At 37.0% G+C, this 27,639-nt stretch overlaps 1 protein-coding gene across 3 annotated transcripts in view; it reads right to left on the reverse strand.

The window, feature by feature from the left end:
- The window catches only part of LAMA4 (laminin subunit alpha 4), a 152,234-nt gene that overhangs the window by 12,802 nt on the left and 111,793 nt on the right, over window positions 1–27,639 (reverse strand). For all 3 annotated transcript variants that reach the window (XM_047762940.1, XM_047762950.1, XM_047762958.1), the window contains 15 exons: window positions 26,509–26,688; window positions 24,367–24,506; window positions 21,842–22,018; window positions 21,040–21,185; window positions 20,468–20,630; window positions 19,463–19,596; window positions 18,196–18,367; window positions 14,523–14,654; window positions 13,320–13,462; window positions 11,510–11,648; window positions 10,942–11,079; window positions 9,877–10,010; window positions 8,547–8,711; window positions 7,428–7,581; window positions 49–236 (listed from right to left, as the gene is read on the reverse strand). In XM_047762940.1, the coding sequence (XP_047618896.1) occupies window positions 49–236; window positions 7,428–7,581; window positions 8,547–8,711; window positions 9,877–10,010; window positions 10,942–11,079; window positions 11,510–11,648; window positions 13,320–13,462; window positions 14,523–14,654; window positions 18,196–18,367; window positions 19,463–19,596; window positions 20,468–20,630; window positions 21,040–21,185; window positions 21,842–22,018; window positions 24,367–24,506; window positions 26,509–26,688 (2,305 nt within the window). The remainder of the gene's footprint in view (window positions 1–48; window positions 237–7,427; window positions 7,582–8,546; window positions 8,712–9,876; window positions 10,011–10,941; window positions 11,080–11,509; window positions 11,649–13,319; window positions 13,463–14,522; window positions 14,655–18,195; window positions 18,368–19,462; window positions 19,597–20,467; window positions 20,631–21,039; window positions 21,186–21,841; window positions 22,019–24,366; window positions 24,507–26,508; window positions 26,689–27,639) is intronic.

Raw genomic sequence — 27,639 nt, forward strand, 5'->3', positions numbered from 1 at the left:
AGCCCAGCCCTGGCATTGCATTTCTGTGAGAACAGTGTGTTACTTTACTTTTCACCAAAATCTCCTTTTAAGTGTTCAAACTCTTGGCGGCTGTTGGCTGTCCCGCCATACTGATGGGCATGTGCTATGGCTCTGGGGCTGTTGGAAAGGTGGCAATGAGAGTCTCTTGGAACATTTCTCTCTAGGAATTTCAGGCCAGCAGGATCCCATGAAGGAGCATCTTTACTTTTCTCTCCCTATAAGAATAGGAAATGCATCATTTAAGGGATAAAACTGTAGTAGCAAAAGTTCATTTTTTACTTTATCATTAACAATAATAAATAAATACTTAAGAGTATATTACTTGTGCATTTTCCATTCATGAAGTACTAAGCCTCTTTCTTCCCTCCCTCTAACACCATAAGCAAATGCCAGCAACAGCTGCAGCAGTAATAACAAACAACAGAGTATGTTAACGAATCTAAAATTCTAGTCTGTGATAGTAAAGCAGAGTTAAACTGAATATACAGAGATAAGTGCTCTATCATTTAAATTAAAGGCACATCTTGACCAATGGTGAAAAATGAAAAGTTGGCAATAAAACAGCCCCGAGAGACTCAATCAATAAAATCCTCAAACCATAGGTAACAACATCACTTTAATGCACATATTATCATTTACACATATGGTATAAAAAGTTAGCATACTTACCAACACCTTCAAAATATTTAAGAACATTTTTGGTGATAAGATATGTAGCCAACCTTTATGTTACAGGATACAAAATGATTTTTTAAAATTTATCTTGTGCTCTTAAAATTGCACTGCTGATGTTAAAATTTAGAGTTGTGAAACTATAGACAAATATTTAAGGATTAGTCAATTTTTGAAGCAAAGTAAATCTGAGCATTCAGTCATTTACTCATTTGTTCAAGCAAATGTTTACAGAGTACCTATTGGGGAGAAGTGAAGAGGAAAGAAATCAATGTCTCTGCATGCCTTCCATGGGCAGTGTGGTGGGGAAGAGAAGGGTATGTGAGATATGGTTTCTTTTTTTTAAAGAACTGAAAACTGATTATAAACAGCAAATTGGAAGACAGGTTGGTGCCAGAGAGAAGGGACCTTAGATGACTTTGTAGAGGTTGGGGTTTTGCTTTTTTTAGGAGATGAGGAGCCACACAGGTTTGAAAAGCAGGGAGTGGTCTTAGGAAGAAAGCAAGGACAGAGAGGAAGGGTTTGGAGGTAGGGAGAACTGGACAACACTGCAAGAGTGAGGAGGAGACACAGGATTAGAGGGGAAAATACAATTTCTAGTTTATGATCGCTGAACTCACATTTAGAGTTTTCCCTCTCCTTAATTCCCACTGAAATGTCAGAAGACCTATACACATAAAAATAAATCCACAGTAGTCCTGGAAGTCTAGCAGGGTTTCTATGAGCAAACAAAGCAGTGTGGAATTTCCAGAAGATAACATGTATAGATTGGAACATACTGACAATAAAATTCTTAATCTCATATGGGCAAAAGATAAAACCTCCAAAAAAAAAAAAAAAGGAAAATCACTGTCCCAGGCAAATCTCAGAATTACCCTCAAAATCCAGATACAGTGAGCAGAGGGCAGCTGAAGTAACTAAAGGGCACACCAGCTGTGCCAGTGCCCTGCTCTCGGGGCAGCGGCTGTCACAGGTTGGTTCTGGTGGCAGAACCTCTCTCAGTGGGGGTTAGACTGGAGACAGTGAAGTGGTACTCAGAGATTCACCCATCCTAGAGATAAGACCATCTGGTCCTGCCATCCCTTCTTCTCTGTTCCTCATACAGTTGTCAGGACTCTGAACCTGATTCAAGTCTTCTCTCTTGGATGGAGGAGTATGCCTAGTTACCAGTGTGATTCTGGCCCAGGCTCTCACCTATAAATAATGCCATGGATGTCATAATGGATTGGACTGGGGCTTCAGGGAGCTTCTTTATCTCTACTGTATCTTGGGAAATTCTCCCTGCCTCCACACTGTATCCCAACCCTAGTGAAGTAAGAGGCCTTATAATGGGAGATGTGGTCACCTTTGTCTCATTGAGGGACAAAGCTGGAAATGCTTTGTGTGGCATGGAAGGTGGAGGTGAGAGATTGGTGGGGGTAGGTGACTCTCCTCAACTCTGGCTATTCCTCATTCTTTGCATCCCTATGGAGAGGATCTCACTTTTTCTCAACCAGTGCATCCATTTATCTGCAGGTAGAGAGCAACAGTGAGTTAGACTACAGGGGCTCAGCAAAGCATGGCTTGTTAGACTGTGACGGGCTGGATTTACCAGCACTACTTTTCTCTGCTTTAATGTGGGAATACATGGACTAGACCTGTCTCTTTGCTGCAAAAATCAATAAAATTTATATATGGCAACCAAACATTCTAAATCTTCTGTGGATATATGCTCCGAATAATAATTAAAAATCTATAACTTAATCAATTACTTTGTTGCCATATAACACAGAAGCTCATTTTGCTATCCCCAATTTGGTATGTGTGTGGGGATTTCCACTGAACCCCACTTTGACTTTACCAGTGGAGGGTACCAATTCTTTTGTAACAGATTCTTTTGTTTCAGATTATAGATAAACTGATTGACCTACTTAAGACAAAGAGGGCAACCAATTTTTAAAATATAGGACTATTTTCCACAATCCAAGAGAAGAAAGTGTGGTGGGGCCCTACCAGGGGCAAGAATCAGGAATTGTAAAGCTAGAAAGAATAAAGGCACTCCTTTTCTGGATGCTTCTGGTATTTCAGTTTTGTTTTTCTCAGAGTGTTTGCTTTTATTCTTCTTTTCTCTGTAGGACAGCTTTCTACCGTTTTTTCTTTCTATAAAGCAGCTTTCTTTCTCTGTTCATGATTGACAGGGAACTCTTAGGTTTACATGTTTTCCATTCAATGAAGAGCCCAGACTAGTCTCTCTGGGTTCTAAGCTTCCAAGGAAGAGAACTTGATAGCCTGGCTAAGTTCACATGATCTACTCTGGTCTAATCATCTATATCCAGACAGATGGGGTCATATTCCTAAAATACCGGGTCTGCCCAGTGGGTAGGGAATCAGTTCTCAGAGAAAGGAGTGACTGGCAAGATACCCTAGAATGATGTCTATTATAATATATTTCTTATTTCATTATCACATTACACATCAAATAAGAAACTATTTTGCCTATTAAACTTGAAAACACAAAAATTATGAGAAATATTCAGGCTGGAACATAGGTGATAAGACAAGAATTACCTTTTCTTGAAAGTAACTGGCTTTGACCTAGTAATTCTACCTCTAGGAATATATCCTAAAGATTCATTCATCAATATAATCAAAGATTAATGTATAATGATCTTCACTCATAAAAGGGAAGAACGTCAAAATACCTGAAAGACTATTAATGGTTAAATGAAGTATAATAAATATGTAAAATGGAATATTAGGAAGTTATTGTTAAAGTAAATTATTATTAGCTCAAATTGCTATAATTCGACATTGATAAAATTTTAAACCACAGGCCATAAGTTTTTCTTGGTAGCTATTTAAGAAGCTACTGATACAAGGGTAAATATAAGAAATTAGCCAACACTGAGATTTTAGTTACCAAAAAATATAAGTGAAATCTATAGTGATTCTGTGTCATGTTATTACAAAGTTGACTTTCCAAGACTTTTTACCAGAAAGGCTAAGAGGTTTCCTATAATATTGAAGTTCATGCTAACAGTTCTAAGTGTTGTTAATTGTAACCTTGAGACCATGAATATTTGTTAGGAAACTACATTTGATAGATTCATATAGAAAACTACGTTTGCTTTAGAGGACTGATTTTCCACATTAGCCTGTAATGTTAATTTGCTGCCCTTGACCCACTGACCAGCATTCAAGTCCCAGCCAAAAAATTCTCTGGATAAACATTTTAACATCAATATAGGAAGGTGTACATCTATCCAGAGAAAACCACAACTCGAAAAGATACATGTACTCCTATGTTCATTGCAGCACTATATACAATAGCCAAGACATGGAAACAACCTAAATGTCCATCGACAGAGGAGTGGATAAAGATGTGGTACATATACACAATGGAATACTACTCAGCCATTAAAAGGAAAGAAATAACTGCATTTGCAGCAACATGGATGGACTCAGAAGCTATCATGCTCAGTGAAGTTAGTCAGACAGGGAGACACCAATATCATATGCTATCACTTACATGTGGAATCTAAAAAAAGGACACAATGAACTTCTTTGCAGAACAGATACTGACTCAAAGACTTTGAAAAACTTATGGTTTCCAAAGGAGACAGGCTTGGGGGTGGGTGGATGTGCTGGCGGTATGGGATAGAAATGCTATAAAATTGGATTGTGATGATCGTTGTACAACTATAAATATAATAAAATTCAGAGTAATTAAAAAATACGTGGAGGTGACAGGAAGATTCCATCAGAATTTCATAGTCTACTTTGAAAAAAGCCTTCGTTGTATCTTTCAGCAAAATCCTTCATAAAAATTGGTGAAATTATGTCTCTGCCTGAATCATTTAAGAAAGTCTTCCAAGTGAACTTAAGGAAGGGATCCTGAAGCAAGTACAAGATCCTCTACTAAGTTTTGATTATACATGAACAAAATTATTTTATTAACATTGATAAAGAAATTATGTGTGAACGAAACAGTTTCATGGGGATTTTAAAAAATGATCCACATAAGCTGAAATATACAGCATATATTTCAGCCCCCGAAAGAATAATCAGTGAGAACCATTAGGAGAAGCTGGTGGAGATGCTGCCCTCTTACTGATGGTTCAGAAGCCAGCCTTAGAAGGAAATCAGGTCTTTCCCTGAAAAGATGCTCAACCTCACGAGCATTCAAGGAAAAGCAAATTAAAATATGAGATGCTGTATTTGTCCATTAGATTGGGTAAAGTATAAAAATTTGATCATATCCAGTGTTGGCAATTGTGAGGGACATTAGATTCTTTCAAATGCTGCTTCTGAGTATAAATTAATATTGCCTCAATATTGAAAATACACATTTCCTTAAGCCAAGAAATTCTACTTTTAGGAATCAATCTTCCAGAAGCACTCAGAAGGCCTTACATAGATGTAACATCAAATGTTCACTGAATGTCTACTGTGTGCCAAGCACTACACTAACAGCATTTCATGCATTAATTCGTTTAATTCTGGCAACAACTCTATGATGCAAAAAGCTAAATATTTACTGAACATCTATTATGTGCATTGTTCCAGGCTCTTATAATACATCAGTGAACAAAACAAAGCTTGCATTCTAGCAGAGGAGATGGATAATAAATAATAACCATAATTTATAAAGTTTATAATAAATTAAAATGTGATAAGTGCTACTGAAAAAAGAAGAGCAAGGAAAAGGCAAAGCAGATCAGTAGTACTGGTGGAAGGCAGCAGGTGGGCTGGGGAATAACACAGGGGTTAAGATATATAAACAATTCATGCAATTCGACATCAAAAACCCAATTAAAAAAATGGGCAGAAGAACTGAACAGACATTTTTCCAGAGAGGAACTGTAGATGGCCAATGGGCACATGAAAAGATGCTTAACATCACTAAATACAGGGAGATGCAAATAAATACTACAATGACATATGACCTGTCAGAAAGGCTACTGTCAAAAAGAACACAAATAACAAATGCTGGTGAGGATGTGGAGAAAAGGGACCCTTCTTATACTGTTGGTGGGAATGTAAATTGGTGTAGCCACTGTGGAAAATAGTGAGAAGGTATCTCAAAAAACTAAAAATAGGACTACCGTATGACCCAGCAATTTTATTTCTGGGTATATAGCCAAAAAAAAAAAAAAACCCACTAGTTTGAAAAGACATATGAACCCCAATGTTCATAGCAGCATTATTTACAATTGTCAATGACGCTAAAGCAAGCTAAGTGTCCATCACTAGGTATATACATATATATATTATACAAGGTAATACTACTCAACCACAAAAAGAATAAAATTTTGCTATTTGCAGCAACATGGATGGATTTGGAGGGCATTATGCTAAGTGAAATAAGTCAGAGAAAGACAAATACTGGATGATATCACATACGGAATCTAAAAAATACAGCAAACTAGTGAAAAGAAGCAGACACAGATATAGTTGTTACCAGTGAGAAGGCAGGTGGAGGGGCAATATAGTGGTAGGGAAGTAAGAGGTATAAGCTATTAGGTATAAAATAAGCTGCAGGATATATAGTACAACACAGGGAACACAATCAATATTTTAAAATAACTATAAACAGATATAACCTTTTAAAATTGTGAATCACTATACTGTATACCTGTAATAATAATATTATACTATAACTGAAGTAATTATACTTCAATTAAAACAATAAATTAAAAAATAGAATTGGGATTAAGGTAGGCCTCATTAAGCATGTGAGAGCTGGGCAATCCTAGAAGGAAGAGTTGTCTGTGCAGTGATCTGGGGGAAAAGTGGTCCAGGTAAAAGGAAAGCTCAAGTGAGGATTTTAAGGAAGGAGTGGTGGCCTGTTTCAGAACTAGCTAGGACACCAGTGGAGGAAGAAAAGGGGGTGAGGAAAAGAGGTCTGGAAAATATAGGGCCTCTTATGACATTGTGAGGACTTGAGCATTTACTCATTTACTTTGAGGGGGGTGGGGAACTACTTTGAGAAGAGGAGTGTCTTTATAAAGATATGGTTGTTGTGTTAACATGATACTGGGGAGCGAGATGGAAGCAGGGAGGCCTGTTGGGGGGCTATTACAATAGTTCAGGTGAGAGATGGTGATGGCCTGGACCCGGATGAGAGCAGTGGTATCTGAGTGCACCATTAACACTGGACTAGGAAGGAGTAGGGAGAGTTAGACTAAAAGAATGAGAAGGAATTAGACTTTAATTTATAATAAATGTAAATAATGTACATGCTAGGAGTAAATGAAGGAGAAACAACAGTTATCAGCAAATGCAATTTAAGACTCAAGATTGATAGAGTGGCTCCAGTTGATACCACAAATCATCTGTGCATAGGAGTGGGTAAAATGAAGGTCAAGGAAGGAGAGGAAAAGAGGGTAAGATCAGAAACTAAATTAGTCCAGGATTGGGACAGAAACCGGAGATTGTTATGCAAAAGCAAATGGTACTAGAGAATTATCATAATAAATAGTATATATTATATATGCAAATCAATAGGTACAGAGCAATTTTAACCACTGTAATGAAAAGTAGTTGGAAGCAGGTGTAAAAGAAGATTAAACTGTTCCTTTGGGAACAAGAACTGATGTAACAAATCAGGTAAACTGCAATATCAGATACTATAAGAATCCGACCTTTCATATGCACACAGTTGCAAAGAGTAAATTCTATAAAGCATCAGTATCTAGAACTGCATGTGTGGAATACAACAGCCATCAAGAAGCTGGCACAGCATTATCTTTTACCTTTTTATTCTGACTTGTTTTAGGCTTTGAGGAATTTTTTCCTTTTTTATGAAGGAGAAACAATGGGGAAGACTCAATGGGACACTCATAAAGAGAAGTATGGACCTTTTCAGCATACCGCTGGAAATCTTCGACCTCTACATCTCTGTCCAACCTATGTTTGTAACAGAGGAAAAAAAAAAAAACCTTAAAAATATTGTTCAGAATTACATTATGAAAATTACGTAAGTCAAAAAACTTCAGCAATTAAAATTTATGTGTGTGTATGTGATGGGTCTTTATCCATCAACCACTACCTTGATTAGAACCCTTTAAATGGTCATTTAATCAATTAACCAATAATTTTGTGCCTGGCACCACCATTCTGATGGATGGACATGTTTTTCTCTCATCACGCTCTGGATGATGGGGTCTCATCTGTGCTACTTTGTATTAAATTCCTCCCTTGCGTATTTTTGAACTCCGGGGTCCTCACTGTCTTTATTAAGGATGAAATGAAAAGATAGCTTATAGAATGGGAGAAGATATTTGCAAAATATATATCTGATAAGGCGATAATACCCGAAATATGCAAAGACAATTCAACATTAGAAAACCCAAACAATTTGATTAAAAGATGGACAGAGGGAGTTCTTGTCATGGCTCAGTGGTTAACGAACCTGACTAGTACCCATGAAGATGTGAGTTTGATCCCTGGCCTCGCTCAGTGGGTTAAGGATCCAGTGTTGCTGTGAGCTATGGTGTAGGTCGCAGATGTGGTAATAAGTACAGAAATAACTGCATTTAATATTTATGGTTTGCTGTATGCCACGTGCTTTATGCACATTATCTCATTTAATCCTCATAACAAGTCTACCAGGCAGGCCCTATTATTATCTGAATTTGGCAGGTGAAGATATGACAGCTTACTTGGCCAATGTCATATAGAAATTAAAAGGCAAAAAACCTACACACGATCTCAAGTCTATCAGTTTTTCAAGCACATGCAAGCTTTTAATTACTACCCTCTAGTGCCTTTGCTATTTCATAGCTCTCAGTTTAAACAGGGTTCATATTTTCATTATTGATGTGATTGTCCTTATCAATCATGCATATTTATGAATTATAAGAGTATTATACCTGGTGAAGTAGGCATTACTTATACAGCCGGTGAAATTAGCATACTGGGGACTGATGGGTGAGCCACCAAAGTAGAACTTCTTTTCACCTGCTTGTGTCTGTTCCACTTTCCCTTTGGTAGGGTTCTTACTCCCAAGTCTGCTCTTATCTACTATCAACTCATACCTGTAAGGGAAAAAGCTTCTTTACATACCACACAGCTAACATTTTACCTCAAGTTCCATTCTAGGTTGCAGGTTTTCTCACAGAAGGAAAAAGGAACATTTGGTTAATGACAAGATAACAAGTTGCTGGAATCTTCATGAGGCCCAGGGTAAAATGGTTGAATATTTCTATAGGTAGAAGATTCTCCAAATTATGATTGGAATTTAAACCCAGAGAAGGAAGAAGTTCAGATGACTAGTTATCATCAATTTTTTTTTTTTGGTGTGAAAAAGTCAGAACATAAGTCAGGGTGTAGTGATCATTTAATCACATTTGTGGGAGATGATTTTCATTGTAATGCACCTTAATAGTGGTTGGAAATGGAGTCTAGAAAAGACTTACTAATGTTTTCTTTTAATAGGAGGGCTCCATAGAAGTGGACATAGAATAGCCAGCAGTCTACAGCAGAAATTAATTTCTTTTTCCAGAAAGAATGTTCTTTATATGAAAAAGAAATTCAGTATTACATATTTTAAAGATAAAGGTAGATCTTTTAAAATGTGACCATAAATGCATCATTCTCAATTGTTTAATTAAAATCTAACGAAACCAGAGTTCCTGTTGCGGCTCAGTGGTAACGAACCTGACAGTATCCATGAGGATGCGGGTTCGATCCTTGGCTTCACTCAGTGGGTTAAGGATCCGGCATTGCTGTGAGCTGTGGTGTAGGTCACAGATATGGCTTGGATCCCGTGTTGCTGTGGCTGTGGCACAGACTGGCGGCTATAGCTCTGATTCTACCTCTAGCTTGGGAACCTCCATATGTCATGGGTGTGGCCCTAAAAGTACTAAAAAAAAAAAAAAAATCTAATGAAACCAATATTTGCCGAGTCCCTTCAATGTGCAAAACACTGCACTCCATGCAATAAGTGCTATGTGCAGGCACTTCCCTCAAGGAGATTACAGCCTGTGGTTTTACTGGAAAAAAAACCTTTACATTCTTGTTAATTTTATAGTGATTTATTTGTCTTGTCATGAAAATTAATAGCAATTTTTAAAAATAAGGTAAGTTGTTTCTTCTACCATTTTTGAAACACTAGAAAAGTAAAAAGATGGGTAGTCTAATGGAATCATGCCCTACAGATAAAGCCATCTGGGGGAAAGAATATTAAGTGAGGAGCTGTACCTTGCAGGAGAGACAGAGGTAATGACAAAATGGGACAGCCCGTCATTGTACTGCTTATCTGCTGACTGCACCTTGATTCCCTTTACATCCATGATCACGGTGCCATTATCCAATGAGATGGAGAACACGTCTGACTGAAATGCAAGCACAGGTTTTGAAGTGGGGAGGCCAGGGATCCAAAAGACAGACACGTTTTCAACATTTACTTAATGGGCTTGCTTAGAGGAACCGCTGTGTGTGTGAGAAGTCTCCTTATAAAATAAGTTCTATGAATAGAACAACTACAACAACAAAATACTCTATATTTTATATTACCTATAAAATTAGATATGTTTTAATGGAAAGAGGAATTTCCTGTACTTTGAACCTAAAATTTCAGGTGATTTTGTCATACTAGTAGCTGTCATCCCAGTGTCAGTGATACATATGGGCCCCTTCATAAAATAATATTTTAATATGCATCAACTAAAGTATGTAGGAACACAAAGGAAACCAACATAGAAAGAAAAAAGTTTCAAAATACCGAAACGATAAATAAGTGATATATATGTACTTCATTAAGGCACTAAATAATAAAATCTAGCAGCAGAGATATTACTTACTATAATTTAGAAGTAGCAATGAGCAAAAATGATATTTTGAGATATTTGTGATAACTGTAATGTGAAATGAAAAATACCTGTTATTTCTATTAATAACAAAGTCACACAGACAATATTACTGCTGTTTGTTGCTGTCATTCACAACTGAAGAAAATAATAAATTTTGGCTAGAGAAAATAAAGATATAATTTTTTCCCCACCTGTCACAGACCCACTGAATTATTTTTATGGGTTTTTGAGAAGTGGGTCTATGAATCTTAGGTTAAAAACTCCTGATATAAAATATATATTATATATATATATATAATATTTTATAAAGTATCTGAAGTGAGACAGTCCATATGTGTACATGTGAGTAAAAACTAATCTAAATCAAAAATTACTTTTAATATGCTTAAAAGTGTTTTTATTAGAAAAAATAATTATCACAAAGAAGTTTCTGTAGGGGAAAAGAAATACTTACCCCTGAAGCATAATAGAAGAGTAACCCATTTGGCTGTAATGTTCGGAAATTAAAACCTCCTTCAAAGCCATCAAAGAAAGATATTTTCTGAACTGAAGCAATGAAACTCTGTCCATTGAAATATGCTCTGCGAGATATCTGTGTGCCAAAGAAACAGTGAATATAGTGTTTTTGATAATTATCAAATGTTTAAAATGCCAATTTCTTACATACCAAAGCTTCATCCACTAGCTCCTATATTAACAGTTATGTTTTAACTTCTGGCTTATACTGGAATTTTGTGTCTCTCACAGATAGCGTTTCAGCTCCCCCATCTTCTCACTCTGAGCGAGTGAAGATGCCTGGGTAGCTTCTTTGCGCTTTGGAAGAACGACCATCAATATATGAAGCAAGTGGACAAGCCACAGAGGAAGCCCACAAGCCTTTTTAGCTTAATAATTCTTCTTTTTTGTTGGTGGCAGAAAGGAGTCCAAGATGGACATAGGACCACAGAGAAAAGAGCTTTTTCAACTTTTGAGAGTAATAAATTATGTACCTATTTATTTAAAACATCTGATTGTATACTTACAAGAGAGTCTTCTGGGCAACCATAACCAATTCCTAGGGTTTCTGTCTGCTCCAGTAAGTTGAAATCTTTCTTTTGGAACTGGAAACCCTTCATGCATCCTCTGAAGTTGATTTCTAGGGGAAGGTGTGCTCTTAGGGTTCTACAAAAGAAAATTAGTCATCACTGATATAGCCATGATGATGATGTGGTGATAATGATGTTACCCTGCACATGTAGGATATAAATTTTATGTATACTAATTTTTAATAGCTTTATAATTATTTTCACATTCTCATGCTTTCATAAGCACACAGTAATGTCTAATCTTTGCATACAGAACATCTTTATTCTGCATGAAGCCAATTTACTCCGTTATAGTTTTTAAGATCCTTTAACTTGCATTAGTTCATTTTATCTTAGCAACAATTCAGTGGAGTAAATGGTGATGCTATTATTTCCCTTTTACAGTTGAGTAATAGGGTGACGCATAACAAATTGACATAGGTGTGGATCAAAAATGGTCAACTCTTGGCAATTTGACATGGTTTAACTTATAAAATGAAACTAAGAAATTTTTTTTTTTATATCACAAGTGGTAAATTAGGATTTGAACCCATGTCTTCAGTCTTTAACGAATCCACTTGGTCGTGAATTCATCTTCATGTCCTTAATTGCAACACTGAAATCAACCAAGGGTAGAGAAGTTTATAGTGAATGTTGGTTGTTTGAGCAATAGGAAAGTGAGAAATGCATTGTCTTTAAGATCAAGGATGGCATTTTGCTCAAAATTGTAATCCTAGTATCTCTCACCATGCCTAATAGGAATTACCCAAGAACATGTCTGGATATTAAATGAATATAAACTTAGTTTCAAGCAAAAATTACAACAACTTCAATGTATTTTAGACGAATATTGGCCAAACTAAGGGGTAATTGTCCCATTATATTCTACTCTGACAAGATCATACCTGGATGACCATGTTAACTGACAGGTTGAGGTGCACGTAACAGCAGCCACAATGGTTAAAGATACTGTATGGCATGATTAAAGGAACTGAAGAGGATCTTTAGAAAGGAAGCTTAAATTTGGAACCTTATCCCACAACAATTAGAATTTCTGGAAAATGGTCATGGGTAATGACGCTTATAAAAGTTTTCTAGGTTATTCTATTACTTTGTTTACTTATCAAACCCAAGCTACAGTAGTGACAACACCAAATCCTTAACTACTAGGCCATCAGGGAACTCCTGTCTAACTTATTCTAATGAGAACCAGGGTTGAGAATGACTGCACTGGAACATACTAAAGTTGTCTTTCAGTTTAAAGGGTCTCTCATGCTATTAACTGACTGTAATGAGATAGCTGAATTACAACAATGTTTCATTATATATAATCTACAACCCTTGGGATAGGCTTAAAATTTCTGTTTACCTTCAGATGCTATTTGAGAGTTCAAATAAGTCTAAAGTAAGAGACTTACTATATTAAAAATTAAGGGACACAGTGCTTCTTTGTTTTCACACAATACACATGCTCTACCTTTCCCTTTGCAGATGAGAAATGCTGCAGTAGACTATGTTCTAAGAGTAAAGCAGTAATTAAAGAAATATGTAGATCACATCTACTACATGCTAATTTAAGGTAGTCACGAGTACCAGCAGCACAGGGGCTGAGGTGCATGATTGTGTGTGTGCTCCTACACGTGTGTGTAGAGGCAATACATGGGAATGCTCAAACATTTACTACACCTTTCCTGGATGCTGAATACTCAGACAAGTGCATCGTTAGGAACAAACAGCTTAATAACAACAACAACCAACAAAAGCTTACCTAGATTGTAAGATTTCTGGGGGAGCCCCTCCTATGTATATGTCTGTAAACGGTATTTTCATCTTCTCATTATCCATGCTCTTGACATGTCGTCTGTCAACTACCAAAATCATTTTCTTATCATTGTGGTAAATGATTGAGATCTGGAAGAAATAATATATAGTAAGTCTTGATCACTGTTTAACAATCAGCTTTTTGAAGACTGCTACATATTGTAATTATTCTGATTATAACAGCTGGACAGAATGGGGAATAGATCTCCTTTCTTACAGACATGAAAACTCTCACTTATATAACCAGAAGTTCACATTTGTTGGAGAGGAGAATTACCATTTGGAGATGAAGCTAGCCCAAGAAAATTTTGTAATGAGAAATTTTTTTATTTTGCTCCTTTGAGGGGATTTGGGAAATAATCATAAACAGGTACCTTCTGGACCCTAGACTGCATGTTTCCAGGTGCCATTTTTTGGTGACATAGTGAGAACTTTAATGAATCTGGGAAAATGCTGGTCAGAGAAACAATTAAAATATTATTTTATTGTAAATAAGTCTAATGAAAGTTAAGTTAGGGACTTTGAATTGAAAAGAGAAACTGAGCCTTCTACTCTCTGCATTTCAGTTCAGCTTAAAAGACATTATATCTTTTATATATTTTATTAAATTATAGGCTTAAAGTTGTTAATGAAAATAGATGAAATATATAATACTACATTGCACATCTTTTTCAAGACCAAAGAGCATTCTTTGTGAGTTTTCCTTATAAGGAAATCTGTGTTAGTATCTTCTAAGAGCTGGATAAATGGTTCAAAAAGAAATTATTTACTCATATCTGCTCTTTTTAGATTTAACAAATAAATAAAAATATGGCTATGTATCTACACCATGGCATTTTCAAAAATGTACAGAGGATTCAATAGGAATGCCATTGTAATCAGGATTATTGAGCACTAACAGGAGCCTTCTGGTCAATGAAGCAATTAAAACGAATCTTTGACTCTTTTATTAGAGACATCAATATGACAAAAAATATCCATTCTTTTAAAGCAAGTGTTATCCTGGAGTTGAGTAGATGAGGCCCCTTCACTTGGTCTTTACATGTGAAGGTACTTCATTCAATTACTTTCTCACTTATCTCATTGGACCATCTGATCAAATCAGCAGATCTCAGTACAAACAAAACACTGGAACCACAATGACTGGTACCTCATGGTATTTTGCATCATTAATTTGAGCTTTCTTCATTGTGTCTTCAAGATGCACAGGGCCACTGCTAAACCCGAAGTCATAGAACACATGAAGGTAACCATTGCGCATTTCCAGGCTGAAAAACATACTCTGTGGAGAGGAAGAAAAGTTATAAGATGTAAGTGCTGGTATTGTTAAAGAGCAGATTTAGTTGAATTTGAGAAATAACACTGTATTTTTTATTATTGAAACTATCTGAAGACCAGTCTCATGAAATTCTTATTATGAAATAAAAATCACAACTACATCCATAACAGCAGTTATGGCTCATATTCATATTCTGAAGTAGTTAATATTTATACACAATTTAAAACAACTATCTTCTATTGTTTGTCATTTACTTTGTGCATTAATGAAATTTTATATTTATCTTATTGCTCTTTTAAAAATCTTGAAAAAAGTATTATAGACCATATGTATTCAACTGACCCATTTTTAGGCAACATTGGAAAGTTATAACAGGTCAATAGATTGATTACATTCCCCTGCCCCCTTTTTTTGGCCCCACCCATGGCATGTGGAAGTTCCCAGGCCAGGGACTGAACCTGTGCCACAGAAGTGACCCAAGCCACTACAGTAACAAAGCTACAGCCTTAACCCACTGAGACACAGCGGGAATTCCCTTTAAGAGCAAAATTGGTAATACTGAAAAATTATTCCCAGGTATGCTGAAAATAACCTTAAAAAACTACCAGCAAATACAGATATAATAAAAAGGTCATTTCTGTATTATTTTGAAACATTGGATTTATGTAAATAGAGTATTATTATGCACTTGGACCACATGATGTTCAAGAACCAAAGAAATTCTGTAATACCCAAGTAATTTACTAGTCAAGTTTGTTTGCTTTAGTTCATAGATACAAGAATTCAAAGGATTTGAAAAATAAGATATTTGGAATCTAATATATAGCATAAATGAAACTTTCTACAGAAAAGAAACTCATGGACTTGGAGAATAGACTTGTGGTTGCCAAGGGGGAGGGGGAAGGAATGGGATGGATTGGGAGCTTGGGGTAACAGATTCAGACTACTGCCTTTGGAATGCATTAGCAATGAGATCCTGTTGTGTAGCATTGGGAACTATATCTAGTCACTTATGATGGAGCATGATAATTTGAGAAAAAAGAATGTATACATGTATGTGTAACTGCGTCACCATGCTGTACAGAAGAAAATTGACAGAATACTGTAAACCAGCTAAAATGGAAAAAATAAAAATCATTATACTAAAAAAAAAAATAAGGTATTATGGTAAAGTCCCTATTTCGCAGAAAGTGATCTCTTCATTAGAGTTTGTATACTCTTGAGAATGTGGAACACGATCCACTGGGAGATAGAAAGAAAAGATTTCAACTTCTACTTATACTCACTTTAAAGCTCTAAAATAGAGAAAGAAGCTAATTCTTAATATATAATATATGGATAGAAATGGAGTTCCTGCTGTGGCTCAGCAGGTTAAGAACCCGACATAGTGTCTGTGAGGATGTCGGTTCAATCCCTGGCCTCACTCAGTGGGTTAAGGATCTGATATTGCAACAAGCTGCAGCACAGATCACAGATCTAGCTCAGATCTGGTGTTGCTGTGGTTGTGGTGTAGGCCAGCAGCTGCAGCTCTGATTCTACTCCTAGCCCCCTAGCCTGGGAACTTCCATATGCCACAGGTGTAGCCCTGAGGAAAAAAAAAAGAAAAGAAAGGAAAAAAAAAAAAGAGAGAGGGAGAAAAAAAAAAAGAAAAAATTTAGGGAGTTCCCCTCGTGGCTCAGTGGAAACGAATCTAATTAGCATCCATGAAGACGTAGGTTCAATCCCCGGCCTCACTCAGAGGGTTAAGGATCTGTCATTGCCATGAGCTGTGGTGTAGGTCACAGATGTGGCTTGGATCTGGAGTTGCTGTAGCTATTGTATAGGCCAGTGGCTACAACTCCAATTTGACTCCTAGCCTGGGAACTTACATATGCCAAGCGTGCAGCCCTAAAAAGACAAAAAAGACAAAAAAAAAATTTAATGCATGGATTGACTCTCGGCCTTCACTTTGCTCCCCTCACCTTTTTTTTTTTTCCCATTTCATCCTTTGGATATATTTTTGAGGTATTCAGATTCACATGGTATGTGAGACTCTGAAGTTCCACCCCTGAAAGCTGGCCATGGCCCCCCACCCATTTCTTTGTGTTTGTCTTATTGCAATTTATTGTAGTTTATGTGTGTCTTGTTACATGGATTTATGAGTGTGATGACTTAATAACAGAATATTTAAAATGATTTTCTATTGAGATGCAGTAGTGTGAAAATATTTTGAGACACACAGATGTTTGCAGATTGCTTCTTGTAGATTACTAAAAATGCTGTCAAGCTTAAAATTCTTTTTAACATGAATTCTAGGAGTTTCCTGGTGGTTTAGTGGGTAAAGGATCCAGTGTTGTCCCTACTGTGGTTCAGGCCACCGCTGTGGTGTGAGTTCCACCCCTGGCCTGGAACTTGTACATGGGGTCCAGCCAAAAAAAAAAAAAAAAAAACTTTATCTGTCATTTCAAGGTAGGGCACTATAACAATGGATGAGAAACTAACTGTTTTTTTGGGGGGGGGGGGAAGAAAACTGTATTCTGGAGAAATGATTTCTAAAAAATATGTCTGGAAGTTTTTCTAATGTTAAGTAAATTTGTTGATGAAAACAATGTAAGTGTACCACCCATAAAAACTCTCATATTGGCACTATTAAAACATTTCTGGAAAGAAATTTCTAACCTGTTTAAACACCTTTTAAATGAAGATTTTCAATGGTTTTGAACTCTTCTGCTAAAGTTTACAAAATGATACAATATCTGATTGGCTTGTAAGAACTGACATCAGGAAAGACAAAGATTCACCAGCTAAATTTCAAAGAAACTCTTGCCAATCAGTGAATGAGACTGAATATCAGTATCATGATTTAGTAAGCACAGCTAATGATATATTTCCTACATTTTTATTTATGTGAGGTGTCTTGTACACTTATGACAGCCAATAAAAAGGAGTATTAAAATAAACTGGACTCAGGACAAGACTTCTGTATCACAAAGAGTTTAACGAGACTCAAAAACAGTCAAGCATGTTTAATTACATTGTTCTAACATTGCTACTATTAATAATTTTTATGTCATTAACAAAAATTATTTTGTTTCATCTTCAAAATGGTTTTTATTCAATATTTTAGCTTTATATAAACTATCTTTTATTCCTAGTTTTGAGTATTACATTCATATATAGCATATGTATATCATTAATAAAGGATACATATGTGTATATGTATATATATTAAGCATGCAAACTTTTTTTTTAACTATTAGAGCATATGATTTAAAAAGTTCTAAATTTCTCCAGACACATGCTCACCTAATTTTCCTCAAAATTCCCTTAGTTTTTCTAAAGATATTTGATAAACACATCTAAAATGCAGTGCAGGGAAATGCATTTCATGGCTGCTTTTACTTATTGCTGACATCACTTCCCTGAAGAAAAAAAACACCAATTTTGCTTTCTAAATTAAAACTTCAGTCTGATGACATGGCACATTCAACCTGGGAAGGTTCCTAGAAACATGTATGGCAGAAAGTACAGGCAATAAAGATGCAGAACTTTTATTTTTACTCACTCCATTGACCATCAGGAGCACAAGGCCGTTGTCAGCTGGTGTGCGAACTTCTATGTCAAAGCGAGTTACCTGACCAAATTTCCCTCTCCTTGTGATATCCCTCACCACTGCATAACTAGAGCCATCGAAGAAATAGCTGGCAGCCCGACTCTGAGTGAAGGCCAATTTATCTCTGAAATGAAAATGCAAGGATCTTATGAACATGACAGTCTGTGTTATGCTTCTCAAGAGAGGCCCTTTTAACCCATTCTCATGACATCTTCCATAAACTTTACATCCTTTTTTTTTTTTTTGTAATGAGTATAATAATCAAACTATCAACATCCTTCCAATGTTCCCCCACAATTGACAAAGGGGACCCTCACCAGTTTGTTTTTTGCTTTTTGTTTTTTTGTCTTTTTGTCATTTCTTGGGCTGCTCCCGTGGCATATGGAGGTTCCCAGGCTAGGGGTCCAATTGGAGCTGTAGCCGCCGGACTACACCACAGCCACAGCAATGCCTGATCCGACCCGCGTCTGCGACCTACACCACAGCTCACGGCAACACCGGATGCTCACTCAACCCACTGAGCAAGGGCAGGGATAGAACCCGCAAACCCATGGTTCCCAGGCGGATTCGTTAATCACTGCGCCACAATGGGAACTCCTTTACATAATTTAAATGAAGTCCTGATGTCTGCATGGGAGACATAAAGAAGCTATATATATGTATATAAAATAATGGCTGCACCCATGGCATATGGAGGTTTCTTGGCCAGGGGTGGAATTGGAGTTGCTGCTGCTGGCTTATGCCACAGCCACAGGAATACTGGATCCAAGTTGCATCTGTAACCGACGCCTCAGCCTGTGGCAACACTGGATCCTTAACACACTAAGCAAGGCCAGGGATCAAACCTGCATCCTTCCACACATTGTGCTGGGTTCTTAAACCCGCTGAGCCAAAATGGGAACTTTAAAGAAACATTTAAATGAATTGTTTGTACTGGATTTTTTTTCTCTACCCACTCTGTACTAAGACAATAGTGAAACCTCAGTCTCTGGAATCTGAAACCAAAGCTTCACACAAGTAGTTTAACACTTTTAATAACTGGGCATGCTAATTAGGGTAGAGAAGAACTAAAATGTTGTTTGCAAGCATGACTATTATGAAGTTTCAAAACTGGTTTCCCCCAAGAAAAGATGGGGAACCTGAGTAGTGATCCACACTTGTCTCATCTGCAGCCGTTGGATGGCTATCAAATTTTTTGGTATTCTTAACACATCCTTACCTGGCACAGGGCACTGATTTGGAGGGATCCATATTATAGATGTGCTTAAAATTGTACAAGCTGATCACATCATTATTCAAAGTGGCCAATTCCAGGCAGCCAACAAAGCCAGGCAGGTTTAAGCTGGCAGGGAGCTGTGAAACAAACAAAATGAAGTCATTTCACCATGAACACATTTCACCCAGTCCACACAGAACAGGCAGTGAGACAAACAGCAGGTCAAGGGGACCTTCCCACAGATAAAAATGTCTTCCTAGACTTTAGTTTGTGTCTACTCTATGCTAACCCATTTAGATAAGGAATAATTTTTTAGTTGTGTGTATCTTAGCAGAGAGGGTAGGATTTATTGTGTGTATATTAGGTGCCAGTCACATGCTGAACAGTGTTCACAACCAAAGTCAATCCTCACACTAGCTCTGTGAGGTATGTATTTCTGTCCTCATATAAAGAGAGGGAAAGTAATTCTCAGAGAGGTTCAATAATGTGCCTCTAACTAGTGAGTAATAATTCTGAAATCCTAGATGGAATCCCTGTCTTTCCAGGCCTTTCCTCCATCTGCCCTTCATCAGGTCTCATCCTCCCCCTACCATATCCCAGCCCCTCCCTCATCGCAGGTACTTCATTTCATGTCTGTATATTAGCTGAGGTAACTGAGGTTTTGAAACTGTCATCTGTAAACCTGAAGACTAGACAAGTCCATAGAGCACAGACATTCCTGCAGGCAGTATGGATAATGTTAATTACACATACATGTATCAGAATCAAATAAATTGTTATTCAAGTTTAGCTATAGCTTCAAAGTAAGTGACCCTATGAAAATATGGGTAGCAGAGACCAGATTTATGCAGCAGATTTATAAATCCTGGTTCAGAAATCTACTACCTACTGAGCTGAACTCTTTTTAAAAAGATATCAACATTTCTATCCACCCCCAAATCACAGAAGGCTTTTAAAAACCATCACTGTAGATTTGCAATTAAGTCAAAATACAGCTGGATAGCTTACCTTGAAGTTTGAAGGCACACCACCAACATAAAACACAGTATCCTCAGGATCCAGATCCAACAAGGAGTCATCTCCCGCAAATTCCCCCTTTTTAATAAACTTTTCCTCTGCAGTGCTACTCAAACTTGGGACTGTTAAAAATACTTTTCCATGTTTTCCTACCCTGTTCAGATAAAGAATTTTCACTCTTTATTAGCCAGATAATTTGCAGAAAATAGGATTTTTTTAAAAAAATATAAGGTGACCTGATTTTGTCATGTTCACAAGCATTTATAGGATGCCAACAATCAATGGGAAAAAGAAAAAAATATTCCATTTTGTAATTAATTCATGAATTAAAAAAACCCGTAATAATCAGATTGCTATTTAGAAGTGATGACTATGTTTCCTAAGTTTTCTGTTTTCCACTAAGGTATCTGTAAAGGAATACAGGAACAGAAGAAACAGGAGCATGAATAAAAGGAAAAGGATGCTATTTACAACATTCATGGAAAGACTGTGTGTGAGAGAGTGCATCCAGTAGATTTCTTATGGAATGTGCCCATGAGCCCTGTGTCACAGATTCACGTTACCTTTCAATCTTGACAATGCTAAAGTGAGCAGGCCAGGAGCTGACGGGCTTGGAATCCAGGGGAATCTCTACATCCTTGGTTCCCAAATTATAAACGTATACCAGGTTATCATTTTTGATGGCAAGGCCCATGTACTCCTTTTTAGCCTGAAATGCCAAGAAGTCTCTTAAATAAAATCCATGAGAATGAATATCATGTTTTTTCCTCATTTCTTTAAAGAACAATGAGCACGCTAAAAACTTGGCTGAATACAAGGCCCATCTAATATGAATTATTACCAAAGTGCCTGTTAGACTGGGCAGCGCCTCTTCCTTTCCAGCCTCCCTGTGGCTGCATCAGTGTGCTGCCTGCCTCACCTCCCACCCCCTGGGCCTGGGCACGTGTGTCTTGGACAGGAAGGTCAGTAACTGCAGGCTTGCAAATATCTGATGGCTGCCAAGGGAGTGTTAACCTTCCTTGCTTAACCCAGGCTATGACGCAGCCTGTCAACACCAAAGGTTATTCACCTTCAAGCAGGTTTCAGCACTAAACATAATAGGACTTCATACTACAAATGTCTTTGAAATGCACATTCAGACTCCTCAAAGTTAGCAGTGTGAAGCTAAAACACTCCATTAATTACTTGAGAAGGAATTACTTGTCTTTAAGTCACTATTTTGGTCTTAGCCTTAAAATGGTCTATATCTTCTGAGGTACTAGAATGGGGACTTTGTTTGCCCAGGTAAATTGTTTTAAGGCATGATAAAAGCAACTTATTTTGCCTTTTATTATCATTCCCTCTTTTGAAACCACATGCTCTTACATGTTTGCTTCCAAGGTACAGGATGAACTGATCTGCAGTCCCAGCCAGTTCTGGCTGCTTCACAGGAGGAGGCTTCATGTACAGGCTCAGGGACGTGAAGGTCTTTAAGTCATCCATACTAGCTTTGGGGTGCACCTCGACTGCTGACTGGCCATCAAACATCATGGAGACTTGGATCTGGAGTTACAAAATTATTCCATTAAAAAAGAGATGAGGAGTTCCCATCGTGGTGCAGCAGAAACGAAGCCGACTAGGAACCATGATGTTGTGGTTTGATCCCTGGCCTTGCTCAATGGGTTAAGGATCCGATGTTGCTGTGTAGGTCACAGACGTGGCTTGGATCCTGTGTTGCTGTGGCTGTGGTATAGGCTGGCAGCTGTAGCTCCGATTTGATCCCTAACCTGGGAACCTCTATAATGCTGCAGGTGCAGACCTAAAAAGCAAAAAAAAAAAAAAAAAAAAAAGCCCTGATGAAATGGGCACAGTGCTTTCTCATAGTTCTCAATGGGCTTCCCTCATTCATTATGGGGTCTCTCTGAGCTGTACTGTTCTCTGTGCCTTTGATTAAGTGTGTCCTCATCTTGTTAGAGAAAGGATTTAAGGAAGATAATACAGTTAAGACTGAAATTGAGATGAAAGAAATAAAAGATGGTAAGGCAGGACCAAGAATGAGGATAAATATGAATTTGACAATGAACATACTTGGTTAAGGTGAATTAAACACCTTGAAGGGATACCCAATTATACAATTCATGAGGACCATAAAATTTATAACCAACTGATCAAGAGAATAACTAATCCTGGGTACTAACACAGCTAAGACCTTCTCTCCAAGGTCTCCAGAAGAGAAGCATGAGGTGAGGCTGTGAGCAATATCCTTGACCATATCTAGAAGTTGGGAGGAATCTAGACCCAGCTTTGAAGGCTTAGATGGGTCTTAAAACATGCCTCTGCCACAGCTATGGAGCCATGAGCAAGTCACTTCACCTGCAGTTTCCTCTATAAAATGAGGACAATAAGCTTGCTATGGGAATGAAATAAGATGATAACTGTGTAGTGCTTTCCCATGTCTGGCTCAATCATTATAATAACTTTAACGATGAATTCAAGATGTTTCTTATGATGATTCTTGGAAAGGCACCACAATGAAGCACAATTCAGTAAATGTATTTCTAAAAAGGCCCAATATGATGTGCTGAACTGGTCTAATTTGAGGTGATTTTCAGAGTATTCAGCAGTGGGGATGCAATGTGTATATTCATGCCATTTATGCAAATATTTATGAATAATTAGATTATTACATCAATTAATATTAATTTGGTTAATATTCACTCAGTGAGTTCAAGATTATATTTCCAAGTGCCTAGAGTACAGCTGTCCTATGTTGCCAGTTGTGTAAAGGACAATAATTCTTAATAAACAATTAAGCAGTATATGGGATTAAAGTCTCTTTGTAAAAATTGAGAATTTGAAAAAAGATGTGTATCTGTATAGAAAATACCTCTTCTTTGGGAAGCTGACTGGGACCAAAGGTATTGTCAAGATTCTCTTTAGAAAATAATTTTACATGATTAAGGCCCCCAATTCTACTCCATAGAAATAAAACTACCAGAAGGCATACACAGAAACCTAGCTTTGGAAATGCCATTTCAGGATGATAAATTTTTGAAATGTTCTCCAATGTGTCTAAAAAAGGTGATTTGTGGTGTGGGACCAATTATCATATACCATTTCCTTCATTACAAAATGCTTGATTTTCAACTCTTAATTCTGTCAGTAATTAGGGCCAGTGGTCTGTTCAGGCTGCATCTCAATTAAGAAAATAAAACCATATAATTTGGTTGTAAAAAATGATTCTGGTCTATAAATCAACAAAAAACAAATTAAAAAGAAGGCCAAGAACAAGCCCTGTTTTGCCACCCTGAAAATGTTAACTATTCCTACCAGTGCTGACATTGGTTATGGTGTTGTGTCGCTTGTGTTACAGCATCAGAATGGGGTCTTTGCTGAAATTGTTCAGTTTAGTTGCTATGTGATTCCTCAGTTAATCCTGTGAAGAGGCCAGTAAAAGCTTCATGTTATCTACTGTGTTAGAGAATTCTTTAAAGAGGTAGAAGAGCAAGATTATTCCATATAGTAATTGAATTAAAACAGCTGTTAGGATAATGAATAATGATAATAATTTAAAAATTGGGTCTTTACTGGAGTTGTCTTTCCTCCATTCCTTTGGCTCTATGAGCTTTGCTGACTAGGTTAACTGTGTGCTTCTTAATCTTGGCTACACATTAGAATAACTGAGGAGCTTCAAAAAAATACAGATTCTAAGTCCTTTGTCTAGAGGGCCTGATTATTGCTTTAAGGTTAAGATAAGGAATTGGTTTGGTTTTCAAAGCTCCTCACATGATTCTAATAAACAGACGGAGCTGAGAACTACTAGGTAGGATAATACCTAGTATTATCCTGGAAGCTGCCCTCACACTCTCCTTGTCACTGAGAGACTGATATTGACTGCTCTCATGGGTTACCTTGCTGGCGACACTTCTGGTCTGAGCAATGAGCTCTCGGATCCTCTGGATGCTGGCAGAAACGTTGCTTGCAGGCCGCTTCTGCTCTACTGTACGAAGCTGATCCAGGAGCTGAGGGACAACCTCTGTCAGATTTCCTACTGCAGTTAATAAAAATTAATTACTTGAGTAAATACCTCAATATTAAGTCCACTCCAGGAATCAGGTAAACAGACAACAAAAATAAGAAATAATTTTTAATTATGAAAAATTAATAGTTAAGCCCAAAGCATAATCAGTTCCTATCCTTTGACATTTATAATACATACTGACCTATAAAGTGTATACAGAGCAAGCTGCCATATAATGCACATTTCTAAAGGGCAAGACCCATGATAAATTACAGATGGTTCTTTCACCTTATAGCATGGGTTTTGCTTGCATTTCTAATATAACTGACATAGCAGGTCAAAAGTGATGCTGCACAAAAAGAAGTGGAAAGGTTGTTTTCAAGGATGCCTATCATAGGATATGATAACCTATCACAACCTATATGATAGGTTATCACATATCATAACTTCAGTGATATATGACTGCGGTTCACATATTACACTGTCACCACAGTGGCCCCAGGAGAGACAGAGCTGGATGGAAGAAACAAGGGAGCACCCAGAAAAGTGGCAGTTTTGCCAAGGCGAGGGGGCAGCAGCTGTGGTCTATCACCTCTACAAAGGTGATGGTATGAGCAGGTCATACTGACTTATGAGGTTACCTTTGGGGGGGAGGTGTATAACGTGCACAGAGAGGAGAGCACAAATCATAAGGATACAGTTTGATGAGAGAAACCGCAAACATAGAGAATGGTATAACTTTCTCAAAAGTTTCATGAACTGGAGCAGTGGTTCTCAATATGTGGTCCTTCTAGGCTACCAGCATCAGCATTCGCAGAGAACTTGTTGGGAAAGCACATTCTCTGGTCCCCTCCCAAACCTACTGCATCAGATACTCTGCAGATAGGACCCAGGTGTTTCCCATGCACTCTGGAGTTTCAGGACCACTGAACTAGAGAATGAGCATCTTTGGGCAAACTCTTACTAAGGGCAGGGCATGGACACTAGGCTTAGCAGCTGGATGAGAGCAATCCTCTTACTGGAGCCAAACTAGATGGAAATATCTATTTTCTGTACTTAGGAAACAATGTGCTTCTCCAGTACAAGGAATGAAATTAAGAAAATAATAGCCACTATCAGTTTAGTGTAATAACACAGAGGTAAATATTCGTTATTTGGATCACTGATCACAATACTATAAAATGGCTATTGCTACAGTATAATAGTCTTTAACTTCAGAGATAATAAAGTATATTAAAACATGACATTAAAATTTGATTATGGAAATGTACATAAAATAGTTTCTATCAGAGAAAGGCATCCATTTCACATGAGTCTTTATAAAGTCTCATATTATGGTTGCTTTTTCACTTTGTTTTGAGCCACAAAACACTATTTGAGGAAAGCACACAATTAGTGTTAGTTCTAGATGGTTTTATTGGAATCACTGGTAAGACTGAAGAAGGAGGGGATAAAAAGTTGGCCAACAAACTTTTCTTCTTAATGGGAAGCTTCAGTTATGTTTGGCCATATTCAGTACTTGGTAATAATTAGCTGTACTCAAGTAATGAACAGACAATGCTATTTAGTATATTTTTTTTCCTAAAAGCAAACCAATGTTCTGTTAACATTAAACAATATGTTAATGTTAATTCAATCATGTTAGAATTTAATTCATGTGATACGTTAGAATTAAATAAATTCTAATATGTGATGTTAGAATTAAATACATTCTAATATGTGATTGCACCTCTTCCCCAAAGAATCAATCTTAAACTGATAAAAAACAAATGCTACTATTATTTCAAGTAGATAAAAATGGACTTTTAACCAGTATCTCTAGTGTTTATAGGGAAAAAAAATCATACGTACACACACACACACATACATATTGATAGATGAACTGAGCAAAAGTTTTCAACCTTTTCTAGCTAACTTCTACAATGTTCTAATCTAACTCAAATGAAAAAAAATTGCTTCTTAACTCAAGATGTGTAGAGTTTAATGGCCAATTTCTCAACTGGATGTAAATTGTGAAGCTATTAAGTGATACCTGCATCTCTGGCAGAGTCCACTGCAGTGTTGTAAGCAGAAGAGTCAAAATTCTGCAGATTCTGTGACCAGGTGGTTAGGTTGCTGGCCATCGGGGCGGCTGCCTGCTGGACCTCCATGGTGGTCTTGTTGGCTTCTGCGGTGATCAACCTGGACTGGCCCAGGCGTTGCTGAGCGTCACCTTCACACAGAGCACAAGGACATTTACTTTGCAAAGAAGTGGGACATTTGATGGAATCATGAATATCTATTTAAGCACTGGGTGAACACCTCAAATTCCAGACTTTTCACCCAAACTGAGACCTTTAAATATGTTAGTTATGGTGTACATTAGGTATATAAGAATACTATGAGCAATTTTAATAAATCAGCTTTAAAGACTCTAAAGTCTCATTAAAATCATCTAGTTCACTTAAAACATTTTCAAATTAGAAGTAAATGAAAAAAAAAAGAGTAATTAGTATTTCTTCAGGATAGAAAGTCATAGAAAATACATATGTGGAGTTCTCTTATGGCTCAGCAGGTTAAGGTCCAGTGTTGTCACTGTAGTGGCTTGGGTGGCCGCCATGGTGAGGATTCAATCCCTGGTCTGGGAACTTCCACATGCTTTCTTCTTTGTGGGATATCTTTTGCCATAAACATGATTCTCTAGTACAGAAGTAAACTGGTAAGAAAAGGTACTTTTGAATAAGAAAGAAAGTTTCAAAAGAGTATTTATAGTGAAAATTCTATTTTGTAAGTTACATATTTAAAATAAAAACAATATTAAATTTATAACAAAAATGTCATTTTCCTAGGTAATGAGATTATAAAAGATTTCTCTTGTTCATTCTCTTTTCTTATCTATATCTCCTAGTTTTTCTATAATGGTCATGTATTACTTTTGTAATAAAAGCAATTAAAAATCAATCAGGTGAAGTTATAGCTTCATTTTTTTTTTTTAAAGTGGAGAAACATTTAACTCAACCTCACATGCTCTGAACTCTGATGGATGTAGCTTTGAATCCTGGGTCTGCTACTCTTTGTTGCTGTGCCTTTTGAAGCAAGTTCTCTAACCTTGACAAGTCTCAGAGTTCACATCAGCCTAAAAGTAATGGCAATCCTTCCCCACATGAGATCATGTTTGTAAAAA

Source organism: Phacochoerus africanus, chromosome 2 (genome assembly GCF_016906955.1).
Source record: "Phacochoerus africanus isolate WHEZ1 chromosome 2, ROS_Pafr_v1, whole genome shotgun sequence".
Classification (NCBI taxonomy): domain Eukaryota; kingdom Metazoa; phylum Chordata; class Mammalia; order Artiodactyla; family Suidae; genus Phacochoerus; species Phacochoerus africanus.